Below are 12,196 nucleotides of genomic sequence, written 5' to 3' on the forward strand. Positions count from 1 at the left end.
AGCCATGAAAATGTTTTAAGATTCACTTTCATGAAGATTGCACAACTCTTGAGAACATACTGCTGTATTGTCCACTTGAAAAAAAGTGAACTATATGATTTGTGAATTTTATATCAAAAAACCATCTTTTAAAATAATAAATTACATTAATGCATAAGTACTTAAAGTAAGCTTATAGATCAATAGAGGTAGTATATGCCTCATATTTTTATCCCTTTTCAGAAATATCACCCATCCACTCCTAGGTAATATGTTTCAAAAACCCTCCTTCCCCAAATGTTCAGTGACACTCAATCTCAAGAAACTTATGCAATGGTAGAAATTAGATCATGCAAAGATTTCTAAGAATTCTATTATTTTTACATTAATAGCAAAATAAAAGAGAAACAAAACTATAGAGACAATAGTATAAATATGGTTAAAAATACAGTGGGAATTCAGTATTTTCTTTATAGAATTACCAATCATCTTAAAAATATTGGAATACTGATACTCCAAAACCATACTTATCTTATGGTTCTGGTCTTCCCCCTTCTCTGCTTAGTCTACTGTCCACTTCTTTCTTCTTCCACCTCCTTCCTAGGCTGGTGTGTGCATATACACATCTATGCCCCATAGAGAACTGTGACATAGCAGCCCCCACTTCACACCCACACTCCTCCATATGAGCCAAAATTTAGCTTTCACATTTGGAAAAATTTTCATCCTTGCAATGTTACTCAAGACACTACTAGAGAGCTTACTCAGTTTTTCATGCTAATATGGCCACATCTTCTAGCTCATTACAAACCCCATGTTCTTTTCACCTTCTTGTGCACACAGCTGACCATATTGTCCAACCCCTCTTGCAGGGGTGACCCTGTTACAAAGTTATAGCTCATGGATGTGAGAGAAATTTTGTGTGCCACTTCCATACATGACTGAAACACCATTTTCTCTTTTCCTTGTTTTGGTATTCCTTCCCTTCTACAACCACACAAAGACACATGCCCTGCATGATGTTAGAAGCTAAAGGATGAAGATACAAAATCCCCATCATCTGGGTGCCTGAAAGAGCTTTTATGCCAACAGTTTCAATGCTTACCGCTCTTACATGAGAAGAAATATTTTTATCTTGTACTTGAGACATCATTATTATTTACACTATTTATAATAGTATTTAGTCTATCCAATTACTGCTCTTAATTATACAAAGAAATATATACCATTGTTTTTTTTTTTTTAACTCTTCTACCAGACACAAAGCTTCTTCCTGAATTCGATCTTCAATAGTTTTCTTTCCCATCCCCACGTTCCACAAAACTGTGAGTGAGAAACGCCGGGTTTGCTTCCATATTTCTCCATTGCTGAAAGCAAGTCCTATCAAGCGAAAGAAAAAAAAAGTAGAATTTAATTCATTTTCATGAATTCTAGGTGAGAGTACTCATTTCTGGAAATCATCTATATACTTAAGAAGGATGGAAATACAGCCAATTTAGTAAGCTTCAGGAATTCCCATTGAGCCCTAAAAATCCTTTCCCTTCTAAAATAAGTTGATCTAGTGATCAGTATTGTGACATAATGCATTAAAACACTGCCTGCAATGCTGACATCCTGTATGGGTGCCTATTTGAGTCCCAGCTGTCCACTTCCAATTCAGCTACTGCTAATGTGTGTGGGAAAACATTGGAAGGTGGCCCAAGTGCTTGTTGGGCCTCTGTACCCACCTGGGATACATAGATGGAGTTCCAGGCTCATGGCTTTATCCTGGCCGAGCCTTAGCTGTTGCTGCCATTTGAGGAGTGAAATAGCAGATGGAAGATCTCTGTCTCTGTCTCCCTGTTTCTCTATAACTCTTGACTTTCAAATAAATAAATCTTTTAAAAAGAGTTTCATAGTTTTTAGCACAAATTCATTAGACATAGGTGGCAAATTTAATGTTTGCTGGGGGCACTGTTGCATCCATAGATTAAAAAATGCATTAATAATGATTTAAAGAAAAATTATTCACAGTTTTTTTTAAATGAAAAGTATATTCGTAAATTTCCTGAAAGCCTTACAATTAGTCAAAACTTTAGCCTATTTGGAATCTTTGCAACTCACAAACCTTTGCATTCCACAGAAAGAAGCATACCTGATCCTTGTGTGATTTTGTCAATCAATGAAAGACTTCCTCTGTCAGAAAACTCTTCTCCCTTATCAACCAGGGCCTCCTTCACTGCTTCATATCCATGCAGCACCACAGTGGGCTTCATGCCTAGATACACAGTGAACACAGGGCCATAGACTTTTTTTTTTGACAGGCAGAGTGGACAGTGAGAGAGCGAGACAGAGAGAAAGGTCTTCCTTTGCCATTGGTTCACCCTCCAATGGCCACCGTGGCCAGCGCGCTGTGGCCGGCGCACCATGCTGATCCGATGGCAGGAGCCAGGTGCTTCTCCTGGTCTCCCATGGGGTGCAGGGCCCAAGCACCTGGGCCATCCTCCACTGCACTCCCTGGCCACAGCAGAGAGCTGGCCTGGAAGAGGGGCACCCGGGACAGAATCTGGCACCCTGACCGGGACTAGAACCCGGTGTGCTGGTGTCGCAAGGTGGAGGATTAGCCTAGTGAGCCGCAGTGCTGGCATCCAAGGAGCCATAGACTTTTGCTAGCTGAAACAGGAACAGAATATACAGGAAAAGTTAAAATGTTAAAAATAAAATGTAGATAAGTGAGGGAAATATTTAAATCTATAAGACACACATTTTAATGTTCATTCAGCATTATAAAATATTTCATCTTCAAAATTAGAAGCTAAGAGGAAAAAACATTATTTAAATGGCAACAACTATTATATTACTAATAACTTTAGCATTGTGGTATCACCATAAATAATTATTCTTTGTGAAACTCTTAATGTGCGACAGGGGCAATATTATGTATTTTTTTCATTTTTTTAAAACATTTTTTCTGTCAAATCTGTTTTGCTCCAAATTTCTCCTTGATTGTGATAAATATAATAAATTACTTGTTATCTCTTTGTCTCTTCCTGTTTAAGAGAAATCCCTCCAAAATACCTGATATATTGACTATAATTGTCCTACATTTTCCATTCTCCACATATTCTTTCTAATGCCAGAAACCCCTAATTTAATTAACGATGGAGAATATGGCATGCTGGTCAGTTTCATTGTCCAGGTTTACTTGAAATTTGATGTGATCCTTTGGCTATTTCCTTAACTGACATTAGCAGAAGTGATATGTGCAAATTCTGTGGTGTTGCATGAAGAGCTATTTCTTCCATTACTAGTGGTTAAAATGATAACATGGAGATTTTTATCTATAACAATGAAATGTGAACAGCATTCTAGGAACATGGGTTAGTAGCATTAACAGAATAAAGAAAACTGGTTCTCAAAATGACCCTATGGAGGAGAGACAGCCCACCAACACTCACCCATAGATCATTAGAGGAGATATACATTTCTTTTTTGTAATATTTATTTGATAAATATAAATTTCCAAAGTACAGCTTTTGGGTTACAGTGGCTTTTTCTGCCCATAACCTCCGTTCCACCTGCAACCATCATATCTCCCTATCCCTCTCCCATCCCATTCACATCAAGATTCATTTCCAATTATCTTTATATACAGAAGATCAATTTAGTATATATTAAGCAAAGATTTCAACAGTTTGCACCCACACAGACACACAAAGTATAAAGTATTGTTTGAGTACTAGCTATACCGTTAATTCACAAAGTATACCACATTAAGGACAGAGATCCTACATGGGGAGTAAGTGCACAGTGACTCCTGTTGTTGATTTAACAATTGACACTCTTGTTTATGATGTCAATAATCACCCTAGGCTCTTGTCATGAATTGCCAAGGCTATGGAAGCCTTTAGAGTTCGCCAACTCCGATCAAATTTAGACAAGTTCATAGTCAAAGTGGAAGTTTTATCCCGGTGCTGCAGGTGGAGGGTTAGCCTAGTGAGCCACAGCATCGGCTGCCTTTCCAATTTCTTGATGTAGGCACCTATTTCTTTAAACTTTCCTCTTAACACTGCTTTTGCTGTATCACATAAATTCTGATATGTTGTGTTGTTATCCTCATTTACTTCCAGAAAGTTTTTGATTTCTCTTTTCATTTCTTCTATGAAAAACTGTTCATTCAGGAGCATGTTGTTCAGTCTCCATGTGTTTGCATATGCTCTAGGGATTCCTGAGTTGCTAATTTGCAGCTTCATTCCTTGTTGGTCTGTGAAGGTGCATGGTATGATTTTGATTCTTTTGAATTTTCTGAGACTTGCTTGATGGCCTAGTATGTGGTCAATCCTAGTGTAGGTTCCATGTACTGCTGAGAAGAATGTGTATTCTTTAATTGTAGGATGAAAAGTTCTGTAGATATCTGTTAGATCCATTTGGGCTATGGTGTCGATTAAATCTGCTGTTTCCTTATTGAACTTCTGTCTAGTTGATCTATTTCTGAAAGTGGAGTATTGAAGTCCCCCAGTACTACTGTATTGGAGTCTACGTCTCCTTTTATGTTCCTTAACATATCTTTTAAATAACCTGGTGCCCTGTAATTAGGTGCATATACATGTATAATCATTACATCTTCCTGTTGAATTGAACCCTTAATCATTATATAGTTCCCCTCTTTGTCTCTCTTAACAGTTTTTGTGTTAAAGCTTATTTTATCTGATATTAATATGACTACACCAGGTCTTTTTTTGTTTCTGTTGGCATGGTTATTTTTTTCCAACCTTTCACTTTCAGTCGGCATGCATCTTTGTTGGAAAGATGTGTTTTTTATAAGCAGCAAATAGATGGGTTTTGTTCCTTAATCCATTCGGCCCATCTGTGTCTTTTAATTGGAGAGTTGAGGCCATTAACATTCAATGTGATAAGTAGTGACTTTGCCCTGCAATTTTCCAAAAGATATTTCTAATATATGCTTTGAACTTTCTGTGATCTTTTACTGGGAGGTTTTCTTCCTTTACCTTCTTTCATATTGATGGCCATATTTCTGTGTTTCTGTGTATAACACATCTTTAAGCATCTTTTGCTGGGCTGGATGAGTGGTGACAAATTTTTTTAATTTCTCTTTGCTATAAAAGATCTTTATTTCACCTTCATTCACAAATGAGAGCTTTGCAGGATATAAGATTCTGGGCTGGCAGTTTTTTTCTCTTAGTACTTGGGCTATATCTCACCACTCCCTCCTAGCCTGTAGGGTTTCTGATGAGAAGTCTGCTGTGAGTCTAGTTGGAGATCCTCTGAGAGTAATCTGACGTTTCTCTCTTTCACATTTTAGATCTTTATGTTTCACTGTGGTGAGTTTGATTACAACGTGTCGTGGTGAGGATTTCTTTTGGTCATGTTTATTGGGGGTTCTATGTGCTTCCTGTACTTGGATGTCTCTGTCCTTCTCCAAACCCGGAAGTTCTCTGCTAGTATCTTACTAAAAAGGCCTTCTAATCCTTTCTCTCTCTTCATGCCTTCAGGACCTCCTATACCCCGAATGTTGGTTTTTTTAAAAGTATCCTGTAGATTCCCCATAATATTTTTAGATTCTAATTTCCTCTTTTTTCCTTTGGATTGACTGTATACTTTCCTGTGCTCTGTCTTCTAAGTCTGATATTCTCTCTTCTGCTTCACCCATTCTGTTTTTAAGGCTCTCTAATGCGTTTGTCATTTGTTCTATTGAATTCTTCATTTCATTTTGATTTCTCTTCCATATCACAATTTCATGTTTTATAAAATTACTCATTTCATTTTGATTCCTCCTTAAGAGTTCATTTTCATGACAGAGATTTTCTGTCCTGTCCCATATGGATTTCTATAGATCATGAATTTGTTTTTCATAACTTCTAAATGTTCTTATCATAAATTTTTGAAATGCATAACTTGCATTTCTTCTATCTCATCATCTTCATGATCTTGTATTGGAGTGTTATGTTCATTTGTGAGCATCATAATGTCTTCCTTGTTGTTGTTTCCTCAGTTTATGTGTTTGTTGGTTGGAATTGTGGAGATATTTGATTTCTTCTTTTTTTTTCCCATTGTGGCGGCTTTTCTCATTATACTATGTCTGTAGATTAAGTGGACTGTCTGGTTTTGGTGAATCCCTAGAGGTTTGTGGTGGGTGTTGCCAGAGAACTCTGTTCAGTTTTTCACGGTTAAGTCTGTGCCATAGGTGACACACCCAGGCTTGGAATGGTAAATCTTCTCTCTCTCTCTCTCTCTCTCTCTCTCTCTCTCTCTTTATTTAGAAGGGAAGTAATTCTGCTTAGCTGAGCTCTTCTCCTTGATGGCAATCAGTGCCTGAGTGCTAGCCCCAGTGGGTATAATATTCATCTGCTCTGTCCCAAGGACCACACAAAGGATCTGTGCAATCCTCAGTGTAAGCTCAGATTCCCCTGCAATCTCCCGCCGAGTTGCCAAGGTTACCGAGTTTGTGGTATCCCCCACCTCGACTACTCATGTCTCAGCCACACCATGAGTTTTCCCACACACCCTCAGTTTTTTTTTTTTCACAGTCCCAGTTTATAAGCTCCACACACTCACTAGGTCTTGACCTCCTGTTATTTCTCCCCACCAGAGTCAGGTTTTTCTGCTTGGCTGAGGGTGTGCACAGCCCTGAGCTGGCCCTGCTGTTACGTTTGTCCAAAATGGTGCCTGCTGTATTGTTTTCCCCGCCTTTGTAAGGTGAGTGGAGAGAGAGAATCGTGTTTGTACTGGTCCCTTTTATTTATTTTCTCTCCTCTAGTTAGGCTGGTGAATTTTCCCCCACGGGGCTTCAAGCTTCGTTCCCTCTAGGCTCTTCGTGTTGCTTTTCCACCAGTGTCTCAGGATACTGCTGTTTTGCCTCATCTCCCTTTCCAGTGCTGGTGCATAGACTCGGCAGCTGGGGTCCCGAGCCATGGGCACCCATGCCCTCCACGTAGGTCCCCCATTTTGCACTAGTTTCTGAGAGTTTCCTTTGCAGTTTTTTTCCCTAACTCTTCCCTGAGACTGCAGTATCTGCACTTTCATTAAAATATCTTTTCTTGGACTATCAGTGAGCGCCCTCCCTATTCTGCCATCTTGGAGCTCTGCCAAGATATACATTTCTATGTTCTTGTAATCTTTGTGTTATTGGGGTCTTGTCATGTCAGCTTATGTGGTATCCTAAATGCTATAGGGCCAAATTTTTCTTTTTTATTTTTGAGGAATTATTAATACATTAAATTCTTAGGGTCACAGAAAATGCATGATAAATACCATTACATAATTTTTTATCAATTCCCCTATTAATGTGATATTAATACAAAGAGAGCACATTCATTGTAGTTCCTAGATACAATTTTAAGAATATAATGACACTTTGGGAGGGAGGTAGGAAGAAGGAAGTAAGATTACCCTCTTTCAACTTGTCTCATGATGAACTCCTTTTGGTGCCCAATAATATATTCTGCATAAAGCAAACATTTGGTTGATTTTAACAAGGTGAATGTTAATATGAAACTCCATGTCAATGGCTTCATTTACTTTTTCTTCTTTTTCTAACTTTTATTTAATAAATATAAATTTCCAAAGTACAGCTTATGGATTACAATGGATTTTTCCCCCCATAAATTCCCTCTCACCTGCAACCCTCCCATCACCTGCTCCCTCTCCCATTCCATTCACATGAAGATTCATTTTCAATTCTCTTTATATACAGAAGATCAATTTAGCATATATTAAGTAAAAATTTCAACAGTTCGAACCCACACAGAACCATAAAGTGTAAAATACTGTTTGAGTACTAGTTATAGCATCAATTCACATTGAACAACACATTAAGGACAGAGATCCTACATGAAGAGTAAGTACACAGTGACTCCTGTTGTTGACTTAACAAATTGACACTTTTGTTTATGGTGTCAGTAATCTCCCTAGGCTCTTATTGAGTGGCCAAGGCTATGGAAGCCTTTTGAGTTCGCCAACTCCAATCTTAGTTAGACAAGGTCAAAGTAGAAGTCTCTCCTCCCTTCAGAGAAAGGTACCTCCTTCTTTGATGGCCCGTTCTTTCCACTGGGATCTCACTCACAGAGATCTTTCATTTAGGTCTTTTTTTCCCAGAGTGTCTTGGCTTTCTATGCCTGAAATACTCTCATGGGCTCTTCAGCCAGATCCAAATGCCTTTAGGGCTGATTCTGAGGCCAGAGTGCTGTTTAGGACATCTGCCATTCTATGAGTCTGCTGTGTATCTTGCTTCCCATGTTGGATTGTTCTCTCCCTTTTTTTATTCTATTGGTTAGTATTAGCAGACACTAGTCTTGTTTATGTGATCCCTTTGACTCTTAGTCCTTTCATTATGATCAATTGTGAACAGAAATTGATCACTTGGACTAGTGAGATGGCATTGGTACATGCCACCTTGATGGGATTGAATTGGAATCCCCTGGCACGTTTCTAACTACCATTTGGGGCAAGTCAGCTTGAGCTTGTCCCAAATTATACATCTTCTCCCTCTCTTATTCCCACTCTTATATTTAACAGAGATCACTTTTCACTTAAATTTAAACACCTACGAATAATTGTGTTTTATGACAAATACCAATATTATTAAAATCCTAGCAACACCTGCGTGCTCTAACCTCTGCTTTCCTCCATTGTTACCTTGCCCTATGAACATGTTTTTAATTTGTTCTCTGGGCTACAACTGCATTGGTTCACAGTCAAGGTCTCCAACAAACTATTCTCCCTCAGACTGTAAACATGTACAACTGGCTGTTATCTCTATTTCATCACATTAAAGCTTATTCATACCTTAGAGCTCATTTCCAACTTCAGTTTCTCAGAGAACCCATTGATGACTCTTTACACACCTGATCCTCAACACTACATGGCCTCTTTATATCTCCTCCCTGTTATGTGAATTACAGCCATAAACTTTTCTGCATTTTTAATAAATATCAGCTTACTTTCAAGACAAAATTTTCCATGACTCTTAGGTCTTAATTATCTTTACCTATTGTCAGTGAACTCAAGGGGCTTCCATAGCCTTGGCAGCTCATGACAAGAGCCTAGGGTGATTACTGAGGCCATAAACAAGAGTGTCAATTTGTTAAGTCAACAACAGGAGTCACTGTGCACTTACTCCTCATGTAGGATCTTTGGCCTTAGTGTGCTGTACAGTGTGATTTAATGCTATAACTAGTACTCAAACAGTATTTTTCACTTTATGTTTCTGTGTGGGAGCAAACTGTTGAAATCTTTACTTAATGTATGCTAAACTGATCTTCTGTATATAAAGAGAATCGAAAATGTATCATGATGTGAATGGAAGGGGAGAGGGAGTGGGAAAGGAGAGGGTTGCAGGTGGGAGGGACGTTATGGGGGGGAAGCGATTGTAATCCATAAGCTGTACTTTGGAAATTTATATTCATTAAATAAAAGTAAAAAAAAAGAAAATGGTTTGTATACACCTAACATCCTATGTAATGCAAGGTAGAATTTAATTACTTATTGATTATACAATATATTCAAGCAACTTTTGCAAAGAAGTTACTATACATGCTTAAAAATGATAACTTAAATTCAGAGAAATTGAGAAACTTGCCCAAGATCATGAATTAACAAGTGAATGAGTTGCAGTGCTGACACATTCTCTTCAAATCCAGAGTACAATGTATAGGAAGAAGGGGCTTCCAGGGATAGAGCTCTGATCACGCCGTTATCTTGCAGAAAAGACAAATTTCAGATATTTCATTCACAGTTCAGAGAGATGCTCTTTTGTGAATAACTTGGACTACAGACATGATTGACTCATTTACTGAGAAAATATAGTCAGACAGTGAAAATTCCTGAATTATTACTTATTTCCTTTATCTCAAATTAATATGTGTGCTTTAGGAAAATTTACTGCTGTGACTATAAATCATCAGTTGTTTGTTTTTAAGATTTATTTATTATTTATTTATTTATTTATTTGAAAGGCAGAGTTACAAACAGAGAGAAAAAGACAGAGAGAAATTGAAATCTTCAGTGCACTGGTAGACTCCCTAAATGGCTGTAACTGTCTAGGCTGGGGCAGGGCAGGCAAAAGCCATGAGCCCAGAACTTTCCTGTAATCTGTGCTCATGTGAGATGCTGGCAGCCCAGGCAGTGGCTTAACCTGCTACACCACAGTGCTGGCTAAAGCAAATTTGTAATAACTTAAGGTAGTTTCATATCCATTAGATTTCATCAAAGAATGATTTCAATAGAGGTGATCTGGATCACAATATGAACAAAGAATTCCTACTTTTGGAAATTTTAATAATTATCTCATTGTTCTCTTTCCCTTTTAACTGTTTACATCCTAAAATCACAGTTAGGTGTCCAATGGACACTTTTCTTGTTTAAAAAAACTTTCCCTTGAAAACCAAACATTGTTTAAGACTATGTTTTGTATAGTTGTAGGACCACCTTCTTAACTCATTGAAGCAATTCAGAGAAAACTGATCATACTTACAATGCTCATGGATTTACTGATGTTCTTGGTATTTAACTGTAGGATATTTCCTACAATTGGAAGAGGAGTGGGGCCAGGTGGGAGCTTCTCTTTGTCATAGCTTCGCTTCCACAGAGAAATAAAAACCAAACAAGAAAGACAAATCACCAGGACAATGAAGAAATCCATGGATGTGATTTGTCCAAATGCAATCATAAGTTTAGGATCTGCAGACGTTATAAACATAGTGCATGCTGCATGCTTATCACTAAACATGTGCTAATCTTGAACTTCAGTTAAATATTATCTTGAGTGTCCTTTGGCCTGGTGGTTGCAATGAAAACAAAATGAGTCAATTAAGCGTTGATAAATTAATAAGTTTTCACTGGACATTTCTACCAGAAATAACTTTTACTTCTCCAGGGACAGTGACATTTTTGACCATATTTTAATTATGCAATTGAAAACTATCAGATTTTCAAAGATCAAGCTGGCTGGTAACGGAGATACCAGTTGAATGAAATGCTTCAGCAACAACCTCCCCACAGAGACACCAATTTCTTTTTCTTCTCAATCTTTTTATTTATATAAATGGAAAACTTTCACATATATAATTTTTTAAACTTTTATTTAATGAATATAAATTTCCTAAGTACAGCTTATGGATTACAATGGCTTTCCCCCCACAATGACTTCCCTCCCATCTGCAACCCTCCCCTTTCCCACTCTCTCTCCCCTTCCATTCACATCAAGATTCATTTTCAATTCTCTATATACAGAAGATCAGTTTAGTATATATTAAGTAAAGATTTCAACAGTTTGCACCCACATAGAAACACAAAGTGAAAAATACTGTTTGAGTACTCGTTATAGCATTAAATCACAATGTACAGCACATTAAGGACAGAGATCTTACATGAGGAGTAAGTGCACAGCGACTCTTGTTGTTGACTTTACAAACTGACACTCCTGTTTATGGCATAAGTAATCTCCCTATGCTCCAGTCATGAGTTTCCAAGGCTATGGAAGCCTTTTGAGTTCACTGACTCTTATTTAGACAAGGTCATAGTCAAAGTGGAAGTTCTCTCCTCCCTTCAGAGAAAGGTACCTCCTTCTTTGAAGACCTGTTCTTTCCACTGAGATCTCACTCACAGAGATCTTTCATTTAGGTCATTTTTTTTGCCAGAGTGTCTTGGCTTTCCATGCCTGAAATACTCTCATGGGATTTTCAGCCAGATAGGAATGCCTTTAGGGCTGATTCTGAGGCCAGAGTGCTGTTTAGGACATCTGCCATTCTATGAGTCTGCTGTGTATCTTGCTTCCCATGTTGGATTGTTCTCTCCCTTTTTTTATTCTATTGGTTAGTATTAGCAGACACTAGTCTTGTTTATGTGATCCCTTTGACTCTTAGTCCTTTCATTATGATCAATTGTGAACAGAAATTGATCACTTGGACTAGTGAGATGGCATTGGTACATGCCACCTTGATGGGATTAAATTGGAGTCCCCTGGTATGTTTCTAACTCTACCATTTGGGGGAAGTCAGCTTGAGCATGTCCCAAATTGTACATCTCTTCCCTCTCTTATTCCCACTGTTATATTTAACAGGGATTATTTTTCAGTGAAATTTCAACACTTAAGAATAACTGTGTATTAATTACAGAATTAAACCAATAGAATTAAGTAGAACAGACAAAGAAAAAATATTAAGAGGGATAAAGTATTAAGTTGTTCATAGCAGTCCGGGCTATGGCTGATCAAGTCACT

The 12,196-nt window shown here is 37.8% G+C and overlaps 1 protein-coding gene across 1 annotated transcript in view; it reads right to left on the reverse strand.

The window, feature by feature from the left end:
* The window catches only part of LOC100352031 (cytochrome P450 2C3), a 28,727-nt gene extending 18,047 nt beyond the window's left edge, over positions 1-10,680 (reverse strand). The window contains 4 exon segments of the mRNA XM_089314706.1: positions 1,192-1,359; positions 2,114-2,266; positions 10,327-10,332; positions 10,447-10,680. Of these exon segments, the coding sequence (XP_089170832.1) occupies positions 1,192-1,359; positions 2,114-2,266; positions 10,327-10,332; positions 10,447-10,675 (556 nt within the window). The 5' untranslated portion in view covers positions 10,676-10,680.
* Positions 10,681-12,196: the final 1,516 nt, after the last annotated feature.

The sequence above is a fragment of the Oryctolagus cuniculus genome, chromosome 15, assembly GCF_051225735.1.
Source record: "Oryctolagus cuniculus isolate XC-2025 breed Fujian yellow rabbit chromosome 15, ASM5122573v1, whole genome shotgun sequence".
Classification (NCBI taxonomy): Eukaryota; Metazoa; Chordata; class Mammalia; order Lagomorpha; family Leporidae; genus Oryctolagus; species Oryctolagus cuniculus.